Source organism: Oryctolagus cuniculus, chromosome 5, assembly GCF_964237555.1.
Source record: "Oryctolagus cuniculus chromosome 5, mOryCun1.1, whole genome shotgun sequence".
Taxonomy (NCBI): domain Eukaryota; kingdom Metazoa; phylum Chordata; class Mammalia; order Lagomorpha; family Leporidae; genus Oryctolagus; species Oryctolagus cuniculus.
Window position 1 is genome coordinate 139,278,886 of NC_091436.1, and position 27,062 is coordinate 139,305,947.

The 27,062-nt window shown below is 54.9% G+C and overlaps 1 protein-coding gene, 1 long non-coding RNA gene and 1 pseudogene across 4 annotated transcripts; 2 read left to right on the forward strand and 1 right to left on the reverse strand.

The window, feature by feature from the left end:
• Positions 1 to 515: 515 nt before the first annotated feature.
• LOC138849687 (uncharacterized) lies at positions 516 to 10,843 on the reverse strand. Its single transcript, XR_011388735.1, has 2 exons — positions 10,707 to 10,843; positions 516 to 1,343 (listed from the first exon to the last, which is right to left on the reverse strand). It is a non-coding gene; the product is annotated as an uncharacterized lncRNA (long non-coding RNA).
• Positions 3,454 to 6,126, forward strand: LOC100339073 (protein SDA1 homolog; annotated as a pseudogene).
• On the forward strand, positions 10,403 to 13,403 carry LOC100338822 (RLA class I histocompatibility antigen, alpha chain 11/11). Of its 3 annotated transcripts, XM_051854969.2 has the most exons (7): positions 10,403 to 10,504; positions 10,770 to 11,039; positions 11,273 to 11,548; positions 12,086 to 12,361; positions 12,478 to 12,594; positions 12,983 to 13,229; positions 13,356 to 13,403. In XM_051854969.2, exons 1-6 carry the CDS (start codon positions 10,429 to 10,431, stop codon positions 13,186 to 13,188), a joined length of 1,221 nt encoding a protein of 406 aa, XP_051710929.2. In that variant the 5' UTR covers positions 10,403 to 10,428; the 3' UTR covers positions 13,189 to 13,229; positions 13,356 to 13,403. The 3 variants fall into 3 exon arrangements, with proteins under 3 accessions (XP_051710929.2, XP_002714352.4, XP_069930387.1); XM_002714306.5 differs by having other exon boundaries at positions 12,983 to 13,403; XM_070074286.1 differs by lacking the exon at positions 12,478 to 12,594 and having other exon boundaries at positions 10,404 to 10,504; positions 12,983 to 13,403.
• Positions 13,404 to 27,062: the final 13,659 nt, after the last annotated feature.

Genomic DNA, 27,062 nt, shown 5'->3' on the forward strand with positions numbered 1-27,062 from the left:
GAGTGAAGCCGTCACTTCTATGTAGAACATAGTGAGGGCCGCCGCCGTGAAATAGCAGGTAAAGCTGCCACCTGTGGCACCGGCATCCCATGTGGGCACGGGTTCTAGTCCTGGCTGCTCCTCTTCCAATCCAGCTCTCTGCTATGGCCTGGGATAGTAGTAGAAGATGGCCCAAGTCCTTCGGCCCCTGCACCCACGTTGGGAGACCCGGAAGAAGCTCCTGGCTATTGCTCAGCTGTTGCAGGCATTTGGGGAGGGAACCAACAGATGGAAGATCTCTCTCCTCGCCTCGCCTCGCCTCGCCTCGCCTCGCCTCGCCTCCCCTCCCCTCCCCTCCCCTCTCCTCTCCTCTCCCTCTCCTTTTCATAATAAATAAAAATGTGTAATGAAACACTTGAAAGAGGTGACATAGAACTTGTTTTAATTCAGCTGCTTGATTCAGCAGCCCCCACATTAAGGACAGGGATGCCGGTGTTAGAGTCAACCGCCCGAAAAACGTCACCAAGAGACACGTCTCTTATGCAAACAGCACGGGGAAGCTTTATTGATTATCCAGCATGCTGGGGCTGTCTGATCATCATGAGCAGAGCAGCCCCGAATAACCAAAGGTTAGGGTTTATAAAGGCAAAAACCGCAAAATCGGGAGAGGGGAGAGAATACACGGTTGCTAAGCAGTTGCTAATATCTTACAATCAGCAATTATGATCTTAATACATAGACAAATCACATTTTCATTATTAGCTCAGGTAACCCAGGTGCAACCTTTTTATTTTTAAGCTTGAGCAATCATGCTAGGGGGTTTTTGTGCGTTGCCAAGGGTGATGTAGTGTACTGCTATTGTCCGACTATTTGAGATCATAGTTTCAGACCAGAGTCTCACGGTGGGGGGGTGCTTTCCCAGAATGCAGTCTCAAGTGCTCCAAAATGGAGTCCCTACTGTCAAGGTGCTACTTTACTCTGTCTTATTTTCACAGCTGCACCAGGAAGGTTTAAACCTGTAAGCTTAAGCTTAACTTTTTACACCAGCACATACACAATTTTAACTATTCACCAGGAACAGCTGGATGCTCTCTCTCTGTGTCAGAAAAAGGAGCTTTGCCCAGGCTGACGAATCGACCTCAGAGTTGTCCAGTGACAGATTCAGGAGCCCAGATTAGATGATTAATTTGTAATATTTGGAGGATGGGATAAATGCCCTGATGTCCTGGGGGATGGGGAGACACAGAGAAGGTATCAGCTCGTGTCTCCCATTGGTGACCATCAAGAGGAAAGACGGCAAGGTTGGTGAGGATGAGAACGGGAATTCTTAGGCACTGTTGGTGACACTGCAGATGAGAGCAGACCTGTGGGAAACAGCACGGGGCTTCCTGAAAACAAGCTGACACAGAACCGCCATGGACCCAGCTGTCCACTCCTGACACCAAGGGATAGAAGTCAGGGTGCTGAGAGACACCTGTACCCACGTGCTCACTGCGGTGTCCCCCACAGTCATGGAGATACAGACGCAACCTGAATGACCAACCACAGGGGAACGGGTGCACATACCGTGGTAGGGGTGGGCGCGTGCTGGGCAGCAGTGAAGACCCCGTGTGGGGGCCCACACCTATAGCAAAGCCCTGATCCCAGCCCCCTGCCGAGGGGCATTCTGGGAGGCAGCGAGGGGTGGCTCGAGTCCCCGGGAGACCAGCTGAATGAGGACGACTGCACCCTGGGCTGGAGGAGACACTGAAACCCAGATACCCATGGCCTCATCATGTCCTCCTCTCACAGCAGGGCCGACAGAGGCAGGAGATTCACCTGCATGGGGTCTGGATCCCAGAGGTCTACGTGGGTGTCAGGGAGCCCAGTCCTTGAGCCATCACCTGCTCCCTCCAATGTGCACATCAGCAGGAATGCCGGGGTCAGAGGGGAACCTGGCACTTGAACCTAGGCCTTCTGATGTGGGATGGATGGAGGTGGCCCAAGGGGCTTCTCAACTCCTGTGTCAAAGCCCACCCCAAAGACAGCAAGCAGAGGTGTTGCTCTAAGGCATTCCAGTTACGGCACTGCGGGCTCGGGTGGATTTGATGAAGCTGCTGTGTGTGCCCAACAGTGCTGCAGCTCAGTGAAGGGAAAGTTCTTACTACAAATAAACCTCAGAGAGCTGCTTGTCCTTTCTGTATCCAAACTTTGAATCCTTGCTTTCCAAGAGAGAAAAGTAAAGCATTAAAGCAAAATTAAAGCAAAACATGTAGGGGTGGGCACTGGCACAGCAGGTAAACGCGGCCGAGACTCCCACATCCCCTGTGGGAGACCTGAGTTCCAGTCCCAGCCTCATCTGACCCGACTTCCTGTTGATGCACACTCTGGGAGGCAGCAGATGGCGGCTCCAGTACTCAGGTCCCTGCCACCCACACGGAGACCAGATTGAGTTTCAGGCTCCTGGATTCAGACCGGCTGAGCCTGGCCATTGTGGCCATCTGGGGAGTGAATCAATGCATCTCTCTCTCTCTGCCTCTCCTCTCTGTAACTCAGAATTTCAAATAAAACACAAATAAATGGTTAAAAAAATAAAAAAGATAGCTCTTGCTCTTTATGCCTTTCAAAACTAAAAATTAAAAATACCAAAAGGAGAGAGTTGTGATTTTAAAACACCATTTGATTATACAATCAAGAAATGGTATTTAACTTTAATGTTGGCTTTAGCATAGATGTAAATTCCTAGCTATTCTTCACTTACAGAGATGGAATTGAATTCCTTCCTAGTGTGTTTAGCCTGCACTTAATGTCTGAGAAAGAGAGAGAGAGAGAGAGAGAGAGAGAGAGAATCTTCTACTGAATGGTTTACTCCCCAAATGGTTGCAAAGGCTGGGGCTGGGCCAGGCCAGAGCTAAGTGCCCAGAGCTTCTTCCTGGTCTCCCATAGGGGTGCAGGGGCCCAAGCACTTGGGTCATCTCCGCTGCTTTCCCAGGTGCATTAGCAGGGAGCTAAGTGGGAAGTGGAGCAGCCAGGACTCAAACCAGTGCCCATATGGGACCCAGATGGACAGAGGCTTAACCTGCTGTGCCACAATGCCAGCTGGAAGCATTTAGAATTTCATGCATCTGTGGGGCTGATAAAAATCTAGTTGTTTCCTTGTGTGAATCAAGTTAAATACTAACACCAGTGCCCCAATAAAATCTGTGCAAGGCTTGGATGGAGACAATTCATACAAATGGCAGCAGGTGGGCATTAGCCTCGCAGCAGAGACACCCGCACCCCACAGCAGATGCCCGGGTTGAGTGTCTGCTGCTCCTGACTCCAGCCTCCTGCCCACGCAGACCCTGGGAGCAGTGACACAGGCTCAAGGGACTGGGCTCCTGCCCCCTCACTGCAGTCCTGGGCTGGATTTCGTCTGCTCCTCTTCAGCCCAGCCAGATGAGAGTTCTCTCTCTCTCTCTCTCTCTCTGTCTCCCCATTTAATCTTTCACTCTCAAATACAAAAATAAACAACTGAATGCATGAGCACTTGTGTACAATTTATTGTGGAGATTTTCAAATTACAACCAAATAAACCCAGCAGAGAACTAGCAGAGCTGGTGATGTTTATGGCGCAGATTGGCCACTGCTACCCGGAGCATTTCCTCAACTTTCCTCAAGAGCTGAAAGATCTTCTCTCCTGCAATCCTACTGTCTTGGACCCAGATCTCCGAATGATATTTTGCAAAGCTTTGGTCCTGCTGAGAAATAAGAATCTCATCGACCCATCAGGCTTACTAGAGCTCTTCTTTGAACTTCTGCGTTGCCACTACAAGCTGCTACAAAAGACTTTTATATGCACATATTGTGACTGACATCAAGAATATAAATGCAAAACACAAGAACAACAAAGTGAATATAGTCTTGCAGAATTTCATGTACACCATGTGAAGCGACAGCAGCCAAGATATCTTTGGATGTGATGATCGAACGCTCTAGAAGGAACATCTGGAATGATGCCCAAACCGTCAGTGTTATCATGACTGCATGTTTCTCTAAGGTCACCGAGATACTGGTTGCTGCTTTGACATTCTTCCTCGGAAAAGATGAAGATGAGAAACAGGACAGTGACTCAGAATCTGAGGATGAAGGGCCAACAGCCAGAGACCTGCTAGTGCAGTATGCCACAGGGAAGAAGAGCTCCAAGAACAAAAAAAGGTTGGAAAAGGCAATGAAAGTGCTCAAGAAACAAAAGAAGAAGAAAATACCAGAGGTGTTTAACTTTTCAGCTATTCACTCGATTCATGATCCCCAAGACTTTGCGGAAAAACTACACAAGCAGCTGGAGAGCTCTCAGGAGAGGCCTGAGGTGAAGATGATGCTCATGACCTCATCTCCAGATTGGTGGGACTCCATGAGCTTTTCCTCTTCTGTCGCTCCCCCTCTTCATGGAGGAACGACACAGGACCCTGCGCTGTTCTTTTGTCTGCTTGGCCCTCCCCGGGTTTGCTGCTGGTTCTTCCCGGGTTGGCTACCGTCCCTCCACCTCTGTGGAGGGGCGGGCCCCCTGCCACCTTCCCCACTTCCGCAGGGGAGCGGCACACCGCCGGCCGGCTCTCTCGGGGGCTGCACAGGTGTTCCTTCAGATAGATGTTCCTCTTAGATGTTCCTGGTGCATGTTATCTCTCTCCTCCTTTATAGTCCTCTTCCACCAATCCCAACTCTGCTACCCACATGCCGAGTACGCTGCTCTCCTCCAATCAGGAGCAGGTCCCACAGTCTATTGGTTGAACTGGAGGCAGCTGTGTAGAAGCTGTTTCCTCCTCTCCCAGCGCTATATTGTGGGAGAGCAGATGCATAGAATAAGTCTTAATTCCAGTAACTTAGTCTAGTCCGAGTTGCTCCCAGTTGCTCCCCACACTCTTCAACGTCTATCCCTTTGTGCAAAGCTTCCTACAGCCCCACCAGAGAAGTAACGAAGATCCTTCTGTTTGCTGCACAAGCTTCTCATCACCTGGTGCCCCCAGAGATCATTCAGTCGTTGCTCATGACGGTGGCCAACAACTTTGTTACCGACAAGAACTCTGGGGAAGTCCTGACCGTAGGCATCAATGCTATCAAAGAGGTAACAGCTCGGTGTCCTCTAGCCTCTAGCTGTTGTTCACCTCCAAGACTTGGCTCAGTAGAAAACATACAAAGATAAGAATGTGATGATGGCTGCTAGAACTTTGATTCAGCTCTTCCGCAACCTGAACCCACAGATGTTGCAGAAGAAATTCCGGGGTAAGCCTACGGAGGCCTCCACAGAGGTGCGAGCACAGGAATATGGAGAATTAGATGCTAAAGATTATATTCCAGGAGCAGAAGTCTTGGAAGTTGAGAAAGAAGAGAATGCTGAAAATGACGAAGATGGGTGAGAAGGCACCAGTCTCAGTGAGGAGGACCGGGAGGATGCTGATGGGGAATGGTTGATGCGCACCACTCTTCCGATGAAGAACAGCAAGAAAGCGCCCGGGAGCTGAACAGCACGCCCATGGAGGAGCGCAAAGCCAAAGCTGCCGCCTCAGCACCAGCTGGGTTTTGACTCAGGAAGACTTCCAGAAGATCCGCATTGCCCAGGGGAGGAAAGAACTGGACGCTGCCCCTGGGAAAGCTGAGAAGAGGAAATATATTGAGAGAGAGAGTGACGAGGAACGCAGGGGCGAGTTACTGTCCCTTTGGGATATTGAACGCATTCATAAAAAGCCAAAGTTTGACAAAGAGACAAGGCTGGCGACTGCAATGGCTGGGAAAACAGACTGAAAGGAATTTGTGAGAAAGAAAACCAAAAGAACCCATTTGCTAGTTCCACAAATAAAGAGAAGAAAAAGCAGAAGAACTTTCTGATGAGGCGGTATAGCCAGAATGTCCAGTCCAAAAACAAGTGTTCCTTCCGCGAAAAGCAACTGGCACTACGAGATGCACTTTTGAAAAAGAAAAAGAATGAAGTAACTTTCAAGCAAGTTTTCCAATCCAAAGAGAATGCTAAGTTGGTATCATTGCTCTGAGTATTAGTAAAGCAAGAATATTGGTTCACATTTAAAAAAAATTGCCATTAAACAGTGGCAATCTTGCGGTGATTGAAATGTGCAGATGCTTCTAGATGAAACACTAAGGAACAAATTGTTTAAACACTAAGAAAAAAATGACTTTTGCTCAGCATCGTGCCTCCCCCATTCTTAAACTAAGCTTTCTTCATCTACTGAATCATTTTATTATGTGATAAACATACTAAATGGAAAATTTCAGAAATAAACACTACATAAGTTTTAAACTGTATGCCCTTTCTATTTCTTGATGTACTAATATCCTTAAAGGCAGAGTGACAAGATATGGACAGAGATCTTCTGTCCTCAGATTCACTTCTCAGGGGCCTACAAAGTCAGGCTGGGCCAGACTGGAGCCAGGAACCTGGAGCTCCCTCTGGGTCTCCCATGGGGTGGGAGGGGCCCAGTACCTGAGCCATCACCTGCTGCCTCCCAGGCTGCACGAGCAGGAAGCTGGATCACAGCAGAGTCGCCAGACTCAGACCCAACCCTCTGCTGTGGAATGGGGCGTCCTAGGCAGAGACTAACCTGACCTCCACACCCCCTCCTGGGCCCTCCTGAGGTGTGGGGAGCAATCCGGACTGGACTCAGTTACTCGAATTGGGACTTATTCTATGCATCTGCTCTCCCACAATGTGGCGTTGGGAGAGAAGTGAACAGCTTCCGCACAGCTGCCTCCAGTTCAACTGATAGACTGTGGGACTTGCTCCTGATTGGAGGAGAGCGGCGTGCTCGGCGTGTGGGCAGCCGAGTTAGGATTGGCGGAGGAGGACTATAAAGGAGGAGAGAGACGGCATGCACCAGGAACATCTATGGGGAACATCTAAGGGAACCCGTGCAGCCCCCGAGAAAAGCCGGCCGGCGGTGTGCCGCTCCCCTGCGGAAGTGGGGAATGTGGCCAGGGGGAACTGCCCTTCCACGGAGGTGGAAGGGATAGTAGCCAACCCGGGAAGAACCAGCAGCAAACCCGGGGAGGGCCGAGCAGACGAAAGAACAGCGCAGGGTCCTGTGTCGTTCCTCCACGAAGAGGGGGAGCGACATAATGGTGCCGTGACTCGGATATGAAGCCTAGGCAGGGTTCAGTGTCGCTCCTCCATGAAGAGGGGGAGCGACATAATGGTGCCGTGACTCGGATAGGAAACCTAGCTTGGATAGGAAACCTAGGACGGATAGGAAACTTAGGAGGGAAGAAACGGGAAGAACTAGGGAAAATATCGGAGAGAGAAACTAGCAAACAGCCTAGGGAAAAGCCGGACGAAAAAGGAGCCGGAAGAAGCTATTGAAAGCCTAGGCATAGACTCGGATACGGACTACGGGGGGAAGCTGGGAGAAATCTCTAAGGTCGAAAGCGAAAGTGAAAGCTAGAACAAACAGACTCGGACGCGGACTGTGGGGAGAGGCCAGGAGAAATGAGGGAGGAATATTGTTGGAAGAAAACTTAGGGAAACATACCGGGTAGAGAAAAATGTTAGGGAAATTGAAGCCGTGGGGGGCAGGCCAAGGCGGACACGAAAGCCACTTTGGGGTTCTCAAGTTAGCCCGGGAATAGGGGGCGAAAAGTTGAAACCAGAAGCTGAGACGTAAGCCAGATTGGGATCCGTCTGATTAGCCCGGGGAGCAAAGGACGGGAAGCCAAATCGTGGGGCGGAGACGTACGCTGGGTTGAATTCGCCAGGCTAGCCCGGGGAACTTAGATTGAGTGCTAGTGGTGGACACGTAAGCTACGCTGTGTTACTCGCGGAAGCCGCCGCGTGCAGAGAGAGCACGGGGCGTGAATAGATAGGGAACGGGGCTGGCGTAGGCTGTGGTTCAGACGCGAAAGGGTTAAGCGTGGAGACCGCGGAGCGCGCGAAGCCAAGCCGCGCAAAGCCGGGAAGCTGCGCAGATGAGAGAGGCGCGCGGGCTGAAGCAGCGCAGAGCCGGGAACCCGCCGGCGGGGCGAGGTGCCGGAAAGCCGCAGGGATAAGAGAAACAGAAGTTTTAGAAGTAAAGTGAGAAAAATAGGAATGCTGGAAGATAGAAATAAAATGGGAGAAATAGGAATGCCCGGAGATAGAGAAATAGAGAAATAAAAAGGCCTCCCCTCAACATGCCAATGTGAGAGCTTGGATTCGGTCTGCCTGATTGAGGCGATGAGCACCTGGGCGGCTAGCAGCTTATGCGCCGCAGGTCACCGAAGACAGGCACGAATTAACATCAGTAAGGCTTCCCCACAATACAACAATATTAAGCTTGGATTCGGTCTGCCTGATTTAAGGCGGTAAGCGCCAGCAAGCAGCTCGACCAGAGTATGAGCTGCAGGTCACCGAAGATAGGCACAAACCAACACTAATAAGTCTCCCCCACAATACGGCAATGAGAAGGCTTGGATTCGGTTTGCCTGATAGGTTTTGTAAACACCTGCAGGCAGTTCTAGCAGAGCAGAGTATGCGCTGCAGGGCACCGAACACAGGCACGCATCAGCGCCTAAAAACCTCCTCACAACATGGCGAAGAGAGGACCCGGATTCGGTTTGCCTGATAGGACTTGTAAGAGCCTGTGGCAACTCTAGCAAGTAGAGCAGAGTGTGTGCCGCGGGACACCGAAGACAGGCGCGTATCAACGCTAAAAAATAAAAAGAAAGGGGGATCTGTGGGGAGCAATCCGGACTGGACTCAGTTACTCGAATTGGGACTTATTCTATGCATCTGCTCTCCCACAATGTGGCGTTGGGAGAGAAGTGAACAGCTTCCGCACAGCTGCCTCCAGTTCAACTGATAGACTGTGGGACTTGCTCCTGATTGGAGGAGAGCGGCGTGCTCGGCGTGTGGGCAGCTGAGTTAGGATTGGCGGAGGAGGACTATAAAGGAGGAGAGAGACGGCATGCACCAGGAACATCTATGGGGAACATCTAAGGGAACCCGTGCAGCCCCCGAGAAAAGCCGGCCGGCGGTGTGCCGCTCCCCTGCGGAAGTGGGGAATGTGGCCAGGGGGAACTGCCCTTCCACGGAGGTGGAAGGGATAGTAGCCAACCCGGGAAGAACCAGCAGCAAACCCGGGGAGGGCCGAGCAGACGAAAGAACAGCGCAGGGTCCTGTGTCGTTCCTCCACGAAGAGGGGGAGCGACACTGAGGGAGTGATGGAATCTCCTGACTGGTCCCTCCCACCTGGGGTGTCAATCATGCCTGGGTCCAGCCCATCCCCCCTGCATCCCCTACACCCCTTTAGTCACCAGCAGGCCTCCTGCGGGTCACATGGCTCTGGAGGTGTCCCAGGTCTGTGTCAGCCCCCTTACTTGACAGCCTAGCACTACATCAGAGTGTCTGTCACCCACCTCCCTCCACAGCATCACACAGGCACCGGGCTCCTCACACTGTCACAGAGGAGGGGACACAGCACCGAGACCTCTCAAGAGACCAAAGTCACACGGGACTTCTCACAGCTCGTGGAGGGAACAGCTCCACGCTATCAGTGCTGTTGTTCACCTTTTCCTGTTCTTGGTTTATCAGCTAAACTTCATCACAGGTGCGGGCAGGGCAGGGCTCAGGACTGGCCAGGGTCAGGCATCCCTGGGGTCCTGGACCACATCTGGTGGATGGGGAGGGACCCGGTGCTGAGCTGTGCTGCACTCCCACAGACAGGCTCAGGGCTGGGGGGAGGTGACTGTCACCAGGACACAGCCATGTTATCTAGGAAAACAGATCTGGGGTTCCGGGGGCGTCACTGTTGGACACTTTTAGATGTGAGGGTGCCACGGTGCGCTCTGTCACAGATCGGGGTCCTGATCACTCAGGTGGGGAAGTGCGTGCTGCAGACGTGGCTGATAAACCACAGGACCGGGCTTGGCGGGGACCTCTCTCTGGGGCTCTCACACACAGCGCCCCCCCCCCCTCCAGGCTGAGGACGAAACAACTGCCGCTCCTCCCGCCCTCCCCAGGCCACTCACTCCCCCCAGCAAGGTCCCTGGAGGTGAGGTTTCCTCTAGAAGAGTCCAGGGGACAGGTAAGGAGCAGGCACAGCTCAGGGACAGGGATCCCGGAAGGGAAGGGAGGGGCTGGGCCGGCCTGGGGCTCTCCGGGTTCCTCAGACAGAGGCTGCCCGGCCTTGGGGAGCCGACATCACGCAGCGCGGGGCTCGGGAGCACAGGGGTCGGGGCAGAGTCCAGGTCCTGGCGTGGCGCTCCGGGTCTGGGTCCCAGGGCAGGGTCTGGGCTGGGGAAGCCGAGCAGCGGGGGGAGTCCCCTTGTCCCTGAGTTACACCTCTCCTTTCACTACCTGGGTCGGGTTTTTAAGCCTGGAGACTCATGACGCGATGCCAGGCCTCACTCCCATTGGGCATCCGGTTTCCAGAGGAGCCAATCAGCGCCGCCAGATCCGTGTGATACTTATGCATGGAGCTATGGGAACTGATTTCCCCCCAGAACCCCATGATGAAGTCCCTGGCGCCTCGGACACTCCTCCTGCTGCTCCCGGGGGCCCTGGTCCTGACCGAGACCCGGGAGGGTGAGTGCGGGGTCCGGATGGAGACGTCCTCTGTGGGGCAGGAACGTGGGGACCGCGCAGCGGGCACCCCGTGGGAGGGGCGTCTCATGAGCCCCTGGCCCAGATGCCCCCACCTCGACCGCGCCGGTCCCACACCCCCCTCGCCTTCCCTTTTCCGTTTCTCGACACCCTCTCCCCTTCCTCCCCGCCCGGTCCCACCCACCTCAGACCCGGGCGTCCCGCTGCGGGCCTGCGTCGGACAGTTCTCAGTCGCTCCCGCCCGCAGGCTCGCACTCCATGTTATACTTCGAAACCGCCGTGTCCCGGCCCGGCCTGGGGGAGCCGCGCTTCATCTCCGTGGGCTACTTGGACGACACGCAGTTCGTGCGCTTCGACAGCGACGCCGAGAACCCGAGGGAGGAGCCGCGGGCGGCGTGGATGCGGCAGGTGGACCCGGGGTACTGGGACCGGAACACGCAGATCTACAAGGACAACGCTCAGACCTACCGCGTGGACCTGAACACCCTGCGCGGCTACTACAGCCAGAACGCGGCCGGTGAGTGACCCGGGCCCGATCGCACCTCGCGACCCCTCCCCGCGTGGTGCCCAGGGGGCTCCGAGTCTCCGGGTCCGAGGTCCCCCAGACTGCGCTCCCCGCGGCGACCCTCGGCCTGGAGGAGCCCACGGGACACTCATGGGTTTCATTTTCGGTTTGGGCCGAAATTCCAGTGGTTGGGTGAGGGCGGGGGCGGAGCTCCGTGGCCAGGGCTGACCGCGGGGCGGGGCCAGGGTCTCACACCATCCAGAGGATGTATGGCTGCGAGGTCGGGGCGGACGGACGCTTCCTCCGCGGGTACCAGCAGGACGCCTATGATGGCGCTGACTACATCGCCCTGAATGAGGACCTGCGCTCCTGGACCGCGGCGGATACCGCGGCTCAGATCACCCGGCGCAAGTGGGAGGCGGCAGGTGCGGCTGAACAAGACAGGGCCTACCTGGAGGGCACGTGCGTGGAGTGGCTGCGCAGATACCTGGAGATGGGGAAGGAGACACTGCAGCGCGGAGGTTCGCAAGGCTGGGAGGGGCCGCGCTCGCCGACCTCCCCTGGGGCAGGGGCTGGGGAGGAGAGGAGGAAATCAGACCCAGGCCTAATCTCTTCTCCTTGGGGTGGGGGGTGGGGGGCGCGCGGAAAGGTCCTCCTTGATTTGGTGCCCGCCATTATATCAGGGCAGTAGAGGGACCCCGGGCTGTCAGGATTTGGGACAAAAGATTCCAGAAGTCACCTCAGGGGTGCCCTGGACTCTGGCAGGGTTCTGTGAGCCTGCTGCGTGGGGAGGTTTCGAGTCTCTGCCTCCTCTCAGGTCAAGACTGAAATCCCTTTCATCCCTGTAAGACATCTGAAGACTCCTAGCCTGGGCGCTCTGATTCTAGAAATATCCAAAGAATCCGTCATCCCGATGCCTGTGTGCAGGCAGGGTCTGGGTTCTGCATCCCCTCCCCCACCTCCGTCGTCCCCTCCATTCTCAGGATGGTCCCGTGAGTGCTGCTCCCGTGTCCCATGGAGATCACAAAGTGCCTGAACTTTCCAAATCTTTCCCTCAGACCCGCCCAAAGCCCACGTGACCCACCACCCCGCCTCTGACAAGGAGGCCACCCTGAGGTGCTGGGCCCTGGGCTTCTACCCTGCGGAGATCTCACTGACCTGGCAGCGGGATGGGGAGGACCAGACCCAGGACACGGAGCTCGTGGAGACCAGGCCTGGGGGCGACGGAACCTTCCAGAAGTGGGCGGCTGTGGTGGTGCCTTCTGGGGAGGAGCAGAGATACACGTGCCGTGTGCAGCACGAGGGGCTGCCGGAGCCCCTCACCCTGAGATGGGGTGAGGAGGGCAGGGCGGCGGGGGCTCTGTGGGGAGGGCAGAGCCCTGCTGGGGCCTTCAGCAGGGGCAGGGCTGAGCCCTGGGGTCAGAGTCCCCACCTCCGCTTCCCTTCTCAGAGCCTCCTGCTCAGTCCACCGCGCTCATAGTGGGAATTGTTGCTGGAGTTCTGATCCTGGGAGCTATGGTCCCTGTTGTGATGAGGTGGATGAGGACAAGGAGGAGGCAGAGCTCAGGTAGGAGAGGGGAGGGTGGGGTCTGAGTCTCCTGTCCCCTGGGGGACTTCCTGTCCCAGGGAGAAGGCCCCGGGCCCTGTTCCTGGGATGCACAGTCCACACCCATCTGCACACCCAGGCCGGGCCCTGTGTGGGCTCTCTGTAAAGCACAGGGAAGAGAAGGACGAATCTTTCCTGGGCTGGTGCTGGTGATGGGAGCTGAGTGCCAGCAGCCGCAGAGCAGGGGGCGGCCCCAGCTGAGGACAGGGCTCCAGGGGCGGGGTCTCCTGTCCCACAGCCACAGTTCTGGAAGCTTCTGTAGGATGAGCCAGTGCTCTGGGCTTCCTCGAGGTGGGTGCTCAGGCCCTGCCTCCTCCCTGGTCTCTCACAAGGTGTTTTCTTCTCACAGATGGGAGAGGAGGGAGATACGCTCCGGCTGCTGTTAAGTTCTGGCGTGTGATGCTGGGTGGGGGTCACCGCGACCCTTGCCACAGTGAGAAGCCCATGGAGACGCTGCCCGCCCACCCCACGCTCCCCCCTCAGCCACGCCCCCTGTGGACCTCACAGAGTCCTGATTTGTTCACCCCAGGAGGTGGCATTGCCTTAAGTCTCTGATTCTTCTGGCTGTGAAAGCTGAGACCTGGAAGCCTCCTTGGGTAGGGGGTGGGGCAGAGGGGACACCATGGGCTCTGGGGATTCCTTGAATGGGCCATGTGGGTGGTGGCTGCTCATGTCCCTGTGTGCACTGCTCATCTGAACTTGTTACCTGCATTTTTCTATAGCGTGACAGTGTCAGGGTTTTCAAACATGACCAAGAACGACTACCAAGACCACGCTGAGCCAAGAAAGAAGAATTTTGTTAGGGTGAAGAACGGACGTGAGCAGCCTCGGGGGAGAGGAGCTCGGGGCTCCAGAGTGATGCTGGGGTCTAGGGAGCCTGTGCCGGGGAGGAGGGAGACAGGAGGGAGTTGAGTGGAGCAGCTGGACAAAGGGCTGAGGGATGTGGGCTGGAGCAGCGGAAGAGGATCCCAGATACCGAGAGACAGGGGGTCCCTGATTCGGGGAGTGCCCGGGGCTGCCTGATTCACAGCTGGGGCAGTGATAGGGACCAGGAGGCTAGGGTGTCTCCCTGATTTGTAGCTGGGACAAATTCTGGGATGCTGAGGCTCCCCAGGTGCACTGCACCTCTGTTTTCATTTTCCTGTCCCCAGGAAAGAACGGGGAGGGGGATGATTCTGACCAAGTGGATTCGGGACTCTCAGAACACAGCGGCCTGTGTGGGACTGAGCGATGCAGATTTGTGCAGGCCCCGACTTTGTCCTCAGAGCCCCGCTCACCTTGAGCACGTGGGCAGCAGGCACAGTGTGAGGAGGGGAGCCTGGCCCGCCCTGCCCGTGTGGGCGTCTCCGTCCTGTCTCAGGTCCCGTGCACTGCGCTGCAGCTCCTTCCCCATTCATCTGAACAACGATTTATTTTTCCAATTCTTGTCATGAAGGGTTGGTTAATTAATTAAATGAGGAGGTCCCTAAAATTTGAGAGAGGAAATAAATAGCAATGAATAGAGGTGCTAGAACCTTCCAGAACCCGTGTGCTTGCTGTGCTGAGTGTGCTGCAGGTGGGGCTGGGAGGGGCCGGGAGGCACTGAGTGAGGACAGTGCTGTGTCCTGGGTGCTGAGTCCATCCGGGCGCTGTGGTCGCTCCTCACCCGGGTCCCTGCCCCGTCCTTGTCTCCAGTGGAAGCTTGTGCACCAGGCCTGTGCTCACAGGGACTCAGCCACGGCCCCAGGAGGTCCTGTCCCTGGGACCCACAGCAGGGACGGCTTCCTGCACCCAGGCAGCCTGAGCTCAGGCTTGGGCCCAGCCACGGCCCCCATCTTTCCTGCGTTCATTTATTTTCATTTCTTTGGCTGCTCGCACTGCCCTTGTTCCTGTGAGGGCCCTGGTGACAGCAGGGTGAGGCTGTGGCTGCCTCAGGCTGCAGCTGACCTGGGCTCCATTGATAAAGCAGCAGCAGGAAGGGGGCGGAGCTCCACTGCAGGTGCTGTGTGCTGGGGGCCACGCCCATGACACCCGAGCTGCAGCCCTGAGGGAGGCAGAAGCTGCTGGCCCTGTGGAGCCTGCATTCCTGCAGGAGGAGGCAGCTGATGGGCTCTGGACAGAGCAATGGGAGAGCGCTCAGGGTAGGAGGTTAGTGTGGAGGGGAAGGAGTGCAGAGAGGGTGTGAGGGAGAGAGAAAGTGGCTGCCTTGCAGGGGTTGGGGGCAGGGAGAACCCCACTGAGACAGTGGCCTTGAAGACATTTGAGGGACATGAGGAGTCATCTGCAAAGCCAATAGGGCAAGTCCTTTACAGGCAGGGAACCTCCAGTGCAAATGTCCTGGGGCAGGAGTGTGTGTGTGTGTGTGTGCACGCGCGTGCATGTGTCTACACTACAAGAGCAAGGAGCAGGGGGTCGTGAAGGCTGGGTCAGGGGCACGACTGGCACGGAGGCCGTGTGCACACTGGCAGGGTGTTGTCCTTGCTCTAAGAGAGCTGGGAGCTGGGAGAGCTCTGAGCAGGAAGGGGTGTGGCTCAGCTGCTCCCTTACAGGACCCCGTGGCTGCTGGGGGAGGGTGGGGCCCAGAGGCCAGCAGGGCTGCAGGAGGACTTCAGGGCACCCGGCAGAGCCCAGACTGGGGAGGCGGCTACTGCGCTGGGGCGGGGTGGGAGGAGTGGGAGAGGAGCTTCCGGCTCCCTCTGAAGATGGACTCACGGCGCTGCCTCGTGGACTGCACCAGGGTCTGAGAGAGGGCGGTCAAGGAGCCGTGACCGCAGGAGGTGGGGGTTTCTCTGGAGGAGAGGGGGCGACAGTGGGCGGGGCATCTGAGGAGGGGGCGGCCCAGGCGTCTATGCAGGTGCCCGGAGCCCAGGTGTCTGCTGGGAGTGTGGCTGACACTGTGGGGCCGGCAGTTGGGCCGCGGGATGAAGTTAGGAGAAACGTCTGGGCTGGAGAAGTAGACGGGGAGGGGCACCGTGTGAATGGGGTTCGCAGCCCTGAGCAGAGAGGCAGTCACCGAGGGAGGGGGCTGCTGGGAAGAGGAAGGGCCCAGACCCGAGCCCTGGCCCTCAGCGTCGGTGATGGGAGCGAGCGCATGGCAGAGCCGGCCGCGGGTCTGGGGCCAAGTCCTGCACTGGGGGCCGGGACTTGCTGGGCAGGAGCTCCCGGGACACCACGAGGATCAGACAGTCTGGGGCGAGCAGGTTTGCCTGTGTGCAGGGTGTCCTGCCGCTGTGGTCCCCAGGCCACACTTTCAGCAAGACCTAGACCAGGCCCCTCAGGCCCTGCCTTGGGCTCCCGTTGGGGCTTAGTAACTCAGCAGTTTGGGGGGGCGGGGCACAGTGGGAGGCGGAGCCTCTGGCAGGCACTGTGTAGCTGTCCCTGTCCACAGTGTAGTTGTCCCCGCCCACAGTGCTCTCCCTGATTCTCCTGTTTCCGAAGTGGGAAGCAGCGCACACTCAACTCAGCCTCTCTCAGCTGTGACTGTTGCCTTTTAGCATTGTACCGACAGTGCTGTCAATCAAGTTGTCAGTGAGGTTCAGGTTGTAAAGCAGCAGGTGCAGGTCCCATGTGATTCTCATTCCATGAATAGTTTGGAGCAGAGAAGAATCTTCCCCTCCCCTTTGCCTCTCACCAGGACACACCCAGGTCTGTAAGATCCAGGGGATGCTTGTGTGCCCTGGCATTTGGTGTACATGGATATTTTGTGTTTCCTTGTTTGTTGAAACATGTGTAGGGGATGTAAACCCATCTGCTGGTTTCTATGTGGCCCCCACAAAGGATTTGACAAAAATCCCACCCTAATTTTTAGTTTAGAGGCGCCGCCCACAGTGTGGGGGGACCAGGAGTAGCTGGCAGCAAACTGATTTTAGGGGCTCAGGAGGGGAGAGGAGGCTTCTGTTGCTCAACTTTGCTCTTGGGCCATCTTCCACTGCTTCCTCAGGTGCATTAGCAGGGAGCAGGATTGGAAGTGAAGCAGCTAGGATTCAAACCAGCACCCAAATGGGATGCCGGCGCTGCAGGCTGGGGCTTTAACCCACAGCGCCACAGTGCCAGCCCCTCAATAAGCTTTTTAAAAAAATTTTAAAATTTTTTTTATTTGAAAGTCAGAGTTACACACAGAGAAAAGGAGAAGTACAGGCAGAAAGAGAGGTCTTTCATCCACTGGTTCACTCCCCAATTGGCCGCAATGGCCAGAGCTGGGCTGATCTGAAGCCAGAATCCGGGAGCCTCTTCTGGGTCTCCCACGTGGGTGCAGGGGCCCAAGGACTTAGACCATCTTCTACTGCTTTCTCAGGCCATAGCAGAGAGCTGGATCAGAAGTGGAGCAGCCGGGACTCGAACCAGCGCCCATATGAGATACCGGCACTGAAGGTGGCGGCTTTACCTGCTACACCACAGTGCTGGCCCCCTTCAGTAAGTTTTTAAGACTGCTCGATCCACTGAAAACTCAAAATGATGGATACAATATGAAACAGTTAAGAATCATGAATAAACAATGGCCGGCGCCATGGCTCACTAAGCTAATCCTCTGCCTTGCGGCGCTGGCACACCGGGTTCTAGTCCCGGTCGGGGCGCCGGATTCTGTCCCGGTTGCCCCTCTTCCAGGCCAGCTCTCTGCTGTGGCCCAGGAGTGCAGTGGAGGATGGCCCAGGTGCTTGGGCCCTGCACCCTATGGGAGACCAGAAGTACCTGGCTCCTGCCATCGGATCAGCGCGGTGCGCCAGCCGTGGCGGCCATTGGAGGGTGAACCAATGGCAAAGGAAGACCTTTCTCTCTGTCTCTCTCTCTCACTGTCCACTCTGCCTGTCAAAAACAAAAAAGGAATGATGAATAAACAAGAGAATAATCATTTAGGACAAACTATAATGGGTACAGGGATTAACACAGAAAAGTTGTTTTGAAGGTATTTGCCAAATTCAGAAAATCATAGCTCTGATTTTCTCAGGCTTTTAAAGTGTAGTAGATAAGATACGATGCCCAGAACTTATTCATGTGGTGCATCTAATAGGAGACACTCCTCCTGCTCCCTCAAAAACTGGGAAATTTTAAGAGTAAGTTTGGGGCTGGCGCTGTGGCGTAGTGGGTAAGGCTGCTGCCTGCAGTGCCGGAATCCCTTATGTGCGTTGGTTCTATTCCTTGCTATTCCATTTCTGATCCAGCTCTCTGCTATGGCCTGGGAAGGCAACAGAAGATGGCCCAAATCCTTGGACCCCTGCACCCGAGTGGGAGACCTGGAAGAAGTTCCTGGCTCCTGGCTTTGGATCTGCACAATTCTGGCCATTGTGCCCATTTGGGGAGTGAACCAACGAATGGAAGACTTCTCTCTATATCTCTCTCTCTCCTTTCATTCTCTCTCTGTTTAACTCTGACTTTCAAATAAATGAATAAGTCTTTAAAAAAAAATTAAGGGCCAGCGCTGTGGTGTAGTAGGTTAAGCCTCTACCTGCAGCACCAGCATCCCGTATGGGTGCTGGTTCCAGTCCCGGATGCCCCACTTCCAATCCAGCTCCCTCCCTGCTGATGCACCTGGGGAAGCAACATTAGATGACCCAAGAACTTGGGCCCCTGCACCCATGTGGGAAACCTGGAAGACGCTCCTGGCTCCTGGCTTTGGATCAGCTCAGCTCTGGCTCTTGTGGCTATTTGGGAAGTGAACCAGAAGATGGAAGACCTCTCTCTTTCTCTCTAACTCTGATTCTTAAATAAATAAATCTTTAAAATTCATTCATCTATACACTTAGGTGCATTTCTTGGTATGTATACTCCATTTTAATAAAATGTCTTCTTCAGGGATTTCGGCAGATCAGCATGGCTCTGTGTGTGTGTGTGTGTGTGTGTGCATTAGAGAGAGACTTATTTTAAAGAATTGTCTTCTGCAGTTATGGCCTAAAGTTGGCAAAAATGGGTTAGCAGATTCAAGACCAAGTAGAGAGGCAGGCACTGTGGTATTAAGCTGTCAGTGTGCTAAGCTACCCCTTGGATATGTGCACCCTGCATCAGAGAGCTGGTGGGAGTCCCAGCTCCCCTCTTCCAATGCATCATCCTGCCAATGCACCCGAGAAGGCAGCAGATGATGGCCAAGGACTTGGGTCCCTGCCAAACGAGTAGGAGAACTGGGTGGAGTTCCTGGCCTGGCTTCGGCCTGGCCTACCCCTGGTTGTTATGGCGTGTGAGGAGTGAACCAACAGATGGAAATTCTCTCTCTTCTGTCTCCTTCTCCCCTTTCTGCTGCCTCCCTGCCTCTTCCCCTCCCTCCCTGCCTCTTTCCCACCTCGCTCTGACACTCTTTCAAATAAATAAATGTTAAAGAAAAATAAAGACCCAAGGATAGCCACCACTGTAGCTCAAGTCTGAAGCCGGCTGGAGGCCAGGAACAGCCGAATCTCCACTTGAGGCCTGAGGGCCAGCCGCAGAATTCCCTCTCACTAGGGGTGTCAGTGTTTTCTTCTGTCAGCCCTTTCATCATGTAGAAGCGTGCCCACGCTGGGGAGGGCAGTCTGTTTTACTCAGTGTCAACACCCTCATGGAAATGTCTGCCCTAGCACCAAATGTCCGAACATACACTTCCCACCTTCCCAACACAGGGCTATTCAAAGGAGGTTTGCCTTTGACCCATTAAAACAAGGAACAACAATTTCTGTGAATTTGTACCAAATTGCCAGTTAGCCCTTCGATAGATGCTACCCAAATTTGCTTTTCTATTGTGTGCCAAAATAGCAAGTATTTGACCAACTGGAGAAGAGAGAGCCTGAAAAACAGCAAGAGAAAAAACAGTGTGCCTGGAAGGAATAATGATAGGATGAGAGCAGGTTTTGCGTTGCAGACAATGCAAAGAAGAGAGACAAGCAACACGTTTACACTCCTGAAAAGAAAACCCTGCCAAGGAGAACTCTACCCCAGAAACAACCTTTCCAAAATGAGGCGGCTTCAGAAGCAGCGCCTGGCCAGGTGGGGAAGACGTTCCCAGCCCCTGCTGAAAGGGGCGGTTCCGGCTCAGCTTCAGCTCCAGCCACCTGCTCCTGCACAGCCTGGGAGGCAGCAGGGCTGGCTCAGGACTTGGATCCCTGCCCCCACACCAGCCACCTGCATGGAGCTCCCAGCTCTCAGCCTTTGAGGAGCAACAAAATCAGAGCCAGCGCCAGATTCTGCTTGTGACTTCCGGCCAGCAGCAGGTGCTGCACGCTCCCCATCCCCACGTGCGCAGGGCTCCAGACCTGCAGCATCAGGCCAGCCCCTCCCTCCTAGCCCCAGCCTGTTCCTCTTCATGTCTCCCTCCTCATCCTTCTCTCCCCCGGACCGGCTCCTGAGGCTCTGTCATGCTCTTCAAAGGCCTTCTCCTCCCGCAGGGCAGCTGCTCCGAACCCATGGGGGACCAGGAAAGAAAAGGCCCAGCAGAGCAGCCCTGAAGGACCCCTGTGGCTCCCACCCTGGGTGGCAGCCCCTCCTCCACCCTGTGCCATGAAGTTCTTCACACAGGAACCAGCACTGTGGTGTAGCGGGCTTAGCCTTGCCTGCAGCACCGGCATCCCACGTGAGTGCCGATTTGTATCCCAGCTGCTCCTCTTCCAGTCCAGCTCTCTGCTGTGGCCTGAGAAAGCAGTAGAAGATGGCCCAAGTGCTTGGGACCCTGAACCCAAGTGGGAGACCCGGAAGAAGCTCCTGGCTCCTGGCTTCAGATTGGCCCAGCTCTGGCCGTTGTGGCCATTTGGAGAGTGAACCAGCAGATGGAAGACCTTTTTCTCTGTCTCTTATTCTCTGTCTAACTCTGCCTCTCAAATAAATAAATAAATCTTTTAAAAAATATCCTTCACACAGCATGTAAGCTATCTCCCAATTTGGCACCACATGCAAGAGTTGGTGGTAGGTGCACCTGTGCCTGCAGCCCACCACATGCACAGGGGCAAACGCTCCTCCACAAGATGAATTAGGAGGAGGCTGGGGTCCCCCTGAGACAGGGTCCACTGCCCTCTCCCACTCACAGGGAGGCTGAAAAGGTGTTCAGGACGGTCCCTCCCCTCCAGGGACCAGGTGAGCAAGTCAGAACCATTGTAGGAGTCAAATGCCATCAAAGGAATACCGCTATAGAAAAGCTCCATGGGGCTGGCACTGTGGCACAGTGGGTTATAGCCCTGGCCTGAAGCGCCAGCATCCCATATGGGTGCCGGTTCTAGTCCCGGCTGCTCCTCTTCCAATCCAGCTCTCTGCAATGGCCTGGGATAGCAATAGAGGATGGCCAAAGTCCTCGGGCCCCGACCCACGTGGGAGACCTAGAAGAAGCTCCTGGCTCCTAATCAGTGCAGCTCCAGCCATTGAGGCCATCTGGCGAGTAAACCAGCGATGGAAGACTTCTCTCTCTGTCTCTACCTCTCTCTGTAACTCTGTCTTTCAAATAAATAAAATAAATCTTTAAAGAAAAAAAAAAAGGAAAGCTCCATGTCATACGGGTAAGTCCGTGCTATGGTTCAAACAGAACCAACATCCAAGGGAAAACAAAAACAAAAAGCAAAGCCGTAGCTCAGGAGAGAGCATTGATGTTGCCGGGAGGCTGGGAGCGGGGAGGGTAGAGAGGACGTCTCTATTAGGGGCTGGCGCCCCCGGGTGGGTCCCTACATCTTGCAAAGACCCCCCCACCTTCAGCAGTGCCCAGTGAGGCTATTTTGGGGACAAACGTATGATCTCCGGGGACTCCAGAGATGGTCACCCTTCCTTGCTGACTATGTACGTGTTGCCTTTGTCTTTGAACTTCCGACAATGCCTTTGTTTTGACTCCAAGTGCAGGATGGGAAACTATTTCTGAAGCAGGAGACCAGGGCCTGGCCTGTGAGCCCTGGCTCCGCCTGGTGACTTCTCCCACAGGAGCAAAAGCCACCGGGAGCCAGCAACACCCAGGCCTGGAGGAACACTCGCTATCCCTGTCAGCCAGGGATTCAGGTGCTCCTGCTTGCCTGGCAAGGGGTCTGGCTTTTCCTGGGTCTTAACATTTAAAATTTGGATCTTCCTTGGTGTTGACTTCCCAGTAGTTACTGTGTATTTGTTACATTCAGCTTGCTGCAGTGAGCCTCCTGGGAAGGCAGCTAAGTAAACAGTGAGTGGCTGTGTGTAGCAGACCCAGAAGAAACTCTAGGCTCCTGGCTTTGGAAAGGACCACTTGGGGAGGGAACCAGTGGATGGAAGACCTTCCTCTCTCTCTCCCTCTGCCTCTGCCTCGGAAGCTCTGCCTTTCAAACAAATTTTTAAAAATCTTTAAAAAAAATAATAAAATTGGGGGCGGCATTGTGGCATAGCAGGTAAAGCCACCATGTGCAGTGCCAGTATCCCATATGGACGCTGGTTTGAGTCCCAGCTGCTCTACTTCTGATCCAACTTTCTGCTATGGCCTTGGAAAGCCATAGAAGATGGCCCAAGTCCTTGAGCCCCTGCACTCATGTGAGAGACCTGGAAGAAGCCCTGGTTCCTGGCTTTGGATTGGCTCAGCTCCAGCCATTGTGGCCATCTGGGGAGTGAACCATCGGATGGAAGATGTGTCTCTCTCTCTCTCTCTGCCTCTCTATAACTCTGCCCTTCAAATAAATAAATAAGCCTTCAAAAAAAATTGTTCGTGCTGGGGAAGTAAGTGCTTGGCTCCGCAGCTGAAGTCCCACTCTCCCGGTCACACCCATAGCCCTGGCCTTGGCTCCTCCACTTCTGACCAGCTGCCTGCCGAGGCACATCCTGGGAGGCAGCAGATGACAACTGCAGTACTTGGTCCCTGTTACCTATGGGAGAACCTGATGGAGTTCCTAGCTCCCGCTTCCGCCCCTCCCCAGCTCAGGCTCGCAGGCATTTGGGGAGTGAACAGGGAGTAGGAGGCGAGTCTGCAACACCATCGAAAGCTGCTCATTGATGGTGATAAGGCTTTCAAAATCAAGGTTTGAAATCGCTCACCGAGCATGACTAGCTCTGTAGTGCGGCACGGAAGCGCACGTGGAAAAACCAACTGCGGGGCCTCCGGGCAGCAGCGGAGCACAGCTCCAGGGGCGCCGCAGCGAGCTGTGGGATCTGCCGGTCACTGTCACTGTCAGCCATCATCTTTCCAGGGAGGCGACTGGGGGTCTCCATCCTTCTGCTTCTCTGCACTTTATCCTCTCTGTGCCTGGGCAGCCTCGACTTCCTTCCTTCCTTCCTTCCTTCCTTCCTTCCTTCCTTCCTTCCTTCCTTCCTTCCTTCCTTCCTCTTTTTAAAGATATTTTTAAATTTATTTGAAAGGCAGAGAGACAGAGAGAAAGGAGAGACAGAGGCAGAGACAGATAGAAGGAAAGGTCTTCCATCCGCGGATTGACTCTCCAAATGGCCACAATGGCTGGAGCTGCGCCGATCCAAAGCCAGGAGCTTCTTCCAGGTCTCCTACACGGTGAGGGGCCCAAGGACTTGGGCCATCTTCTACTGCTTTCCCAGGCCGTAGCAGAGAGCTGGATCAGAAGAGCAGCTGGGACTCGAACCGGCGCCCATGAGGGATGCCAGCACAGCAAGCAGCAGTGTTACCCGCTAAGCCACAGCGCCTGCCCTAGGCTTTGCTTTCTAATCGGGTAAAATTTCAATTATGAAGTTGTAAATATGAAGTTACATTTTCTGGAAAACAGGCTCACATCTCCTCTCCCAGCTGTGCAGGGCAGAGGCGCCTGTTGGTGGCTCCTTCCACAGGAAGACGAGGGCACCGCCTCCATCAGGCGGAGTGACAGGCGCCAGCCAGGCAGTGTGCCAGCAGCCAGCAAGGAGGACACCATCAGCCCGCACGCTGCCGGCTGTCGCACGACGCTGATGCCCGCGCACTGGACGGAGCAGGGCGAGCCCGCTGCCTTCCTCAGTCTGAGAGTCTGAGTGGCGGAGGTTCTGAGCGCCTGGGCTGGCTTCTCCGAAGACGCTGGCCTTGTACTGAAGGACGCTCAGCCTGCTGTGGAGCCCACCTGGGCCTGAGGCCGCGGCCCACCCTGGGAGGAGCACCCCGGTCAGCACCCCGGGACGCCAACACACCGTCCGGCTCCTGCTCACAGCCACGGCCGGGTAATCCTGGAGCCATCGGTAGCTTTTCTCCCGAAGCCCTGCCCCTGCACACACCCTGCCTTCCATTGCTCGTGAGCAGGCTCCTCTTCGCAAATGGAAACAGGACGTCGCTAGGCCTAAAGCCAGCCCTGCAGTCCCGACGGACGCCCCACGTGGATAATTCCTGCCTCCCACTGACGTTAGCTTGGGGGCTGCTCCTGAGCAGGTGAATCCCATGCATGGAGCGCTCTTGGGGTTTGGGCCTGGTGACCCAGAAGGCGGCCCTGAAACTCAGCGCTTCACCACGTGGGCATGGAAGGGCAGGGGCCGGAAGCTTCCCCAAGGGACGCCAGGGGGCCCTGAGGCCCAGCAAAGGGGGGTGCAAAATCTCTCCAACCCCTTGTGGCTTCAGCTTCTTTCTCCTCCTTCCCTGTCTGCTAGGTCATCCCGGGCAATCCTTTCATTTGGTGAACATGAGTCAAACATGGGGCTGAGATAAGAGGAACCAAAAGTTAAAAAAAAAAATTTGCTTATTTATTTGGAAGTCAGAGTTACCCTAAAAGAGAGGTCTTCCATCCACTGGTTCATTCCCCAAATGACCACAATGGCCAAGGCTGGAGCTAGGAGCTTCCTCCAGGTCTCCCAAATACTTGGACCATCTTCTACTGCTTTCCCAGGCTCGTTAGCAGGGAGCTGGACCAGAAGTGGAGCAGCCGGGTCTGGAACCACTGTCCATATGGGATGCCAGCATCTCAGGCAGTGGCTTTACCCACTACACCACAGCACTGGCCCCCAAACGAAACCTTTTATGCTCAAGGTTGATCAGTCCTGCTCAGGGCGAGCTCAATAAGGAAATTAAAACACAAGGGGCCAGCGCAATATACACACTAATTTGTGGATACATATGTTGCCTATCAGCTCAGAACAAGGAGTCACAGACACTTCCTAAAAGAGGCAGTGTTTGAGGTTGGAGCCCACAAGGCACCCAGGGTAAGAGGACCTTTCTCAGACTCCAGGACGTGGAGTCTGTCCCGGGGCCAGAATTCAGACCAAGAAGTCAATTTCTTACCGGTGAGAAAATGCATCTCGGCTCTGACTAATCAGAAACCACAGAAGCTCATTGTTGAGGTTTGAGAGAGTGAGAAGCTGGATTTGGAAAGCGAAATCGACTGGAGGGCTTGTTAAAATGCAGAGTTCCAGGGCGGTGTTGCGGGGCAGCCGGTAAAGCTGCCACTTGTGACGCTGGCATCCCATGGCCCAGCTCTGGAGTCCCGGCTGCTCCGCCTCCACCCCAGCTCCCTGCTGATGCACCAGGGAAATCCACAGAAGATGGCCCAAGTGCTTGGGGCCCTGCCACCTACGTGGGAGAGCAGGATGAAGTTCTGGGCTCCAGGCTTCAGCACAAACCAGCCAGGGCTGGTGTGGCTACTTGGGGGTTGAATTACGAGATGGAAGTTCTGTGTCTCCCTCACTCATGCCATTCAGCCTTTCAAATAAATCATTTTTTAGGGGCTGGTGCTGTGACGTAGCTGGTAAAGCCACTGCCTGAAGTGCCGGCATCCCATATGGGTGCTAGTTCGAGTCCGGCTGCTCCACGTCCACACTTCCAATCCAGCTCTCTGCTATGGCCTGGGAAAGCAGTAGAAGATGGCCCAAGTCTGTGGGCCCAGCGCCCATGTGGGAGACCCGGAAGAGGCTCCTGGCTTTGGATTGGTGCAGCTCCAGCCATAACGGCCAATTGGAGAGTGAACCAACAAATGGAAAACATCTCTCTCTCTCTCTTTCTCTCTCTCTCTTTCCCTCTCCTCTCTCTGTGTAACTCTGACTTTCAAATAAATAAATAAATTTTTAAAAACAGAACTAAATAATTTTGTTTAAAATATGTATTTATTTATTTGAAAGAGAGGCAGAGAAAGAGAGAGAGAGAGAGAGAGAGGTCTTCCATCCACTGGTTCACTCCCCAGATGACCACAACAGCCAGAGCTGAGCCAATCCAAAGCCAGGAGCCAGGAGCTTCTCCGGGTCTCCCACACGGGTGCAGGGGCCCAAGGACTTGAGCCATCTCCTACTGCTTTCCCAGCCATAGCAGAGAGCTGAATGGGAAGTGGAGCAGCTGGGACCCAAACCAGTGTCCATATGGGATGGGATGCTGGCACTGTAGGTGGAGGCTTTACCCACTACGTCACAGTGCTGGCCCCTCAGATAAATCATTTAAGAAAATTCAGGGTTGCTGATTAGGCAAGTCTAGGTTGGGCCTGAAAAATGCATTTCTAACAGGTTCCCAGGTGACACCAGTGCTGGTTGTCCTGGGACCACCCTTGGAAAACCAGTGCCCTAAGCCAATCTGTTTGGTTTCTAGTGTCAGAATCAGGCTGGGACAAAGGTGACCACACCCGGCCCCTCCTAGAGAGTTCTCCTCCCCAAGATTCCAGAGGCCCCATGAATGCAGAACATCTAGGGACGGCCCGGGGTGTGGGGTCAGAGGGTGACCCAGAGGTGAGGTACACAGCTCCTGGGGCTCCTGCAGCTCTCGTAAACCTCCAGGCCTTGCTCTGCTGACCCAGGCTGCCTGGGACTGTGGTTTGACCAGAAGGGATCTGAGCGTCCTTTATATCCAAACATGGGGTGACATGGCTTGACAGGTACAAGGTGACAGAGGGGCTGATCCTGAGGACAATGAAAAGTTGGCAACTAGAGCTTTCTAAATGTCAGCTCCTTGAGCCCACACAGCACTAGAGGGCGTGCTGAGCCTGCTGAAGCCACAGACGTCGCCTGGCCTCCTAGAATCTTGCAAGGTGGACTTTCCCACTTCCACCAAGATGTGCTCAAAATTTCCTTTGCCATGTAAATTGCACGTATCAATAAGTCATACCTTTATTTTACTTTTTTTAAAAGATGGATTTATTTATTTATTTGAAAGGCAGTGTTACAGAGAGAGAGACTCTTCCATCAGCTGGTTCACTCTCCAATGGCCATCAACGGCCAATGCTGGGCCAGACCCGGGCCAGACCCAAGCCAGGGGCCAGGAGCTTCACCTGGATCTCCCATGTGGGTGCAGGGCCCCAGACACTTGGGCCATCCTCCAGTGCTTTCCCAGTCGCATTAGCAGGGAGCTGGATCAGAAGTGGAGCAGTGCCCAGAGGAGATGCTGGCAGTGGCTTTACCCACTATGCAACAGCCAGCCCTGGCTCCCTTACTTTTTTTTTCATTCTTTTTCTTTTTTTTTTTTTTAAAGCAAAGTAACAGAGATCTTCTATCCACTGGTTCACTCTCCAAATGGCCTCAGTGTGTGTGGGTGTTTGTATGTGGGTGTAAATGGGGCTGTTCCAGGCCAAAGTCAAGGGCCCAGAGCTCCATCCGGGTCTCCCATGTGGGTGGCAGGGACAGGAGCACTGGACCATCCTCTGCTGCCTTCCCGGGTGCATTAGCAG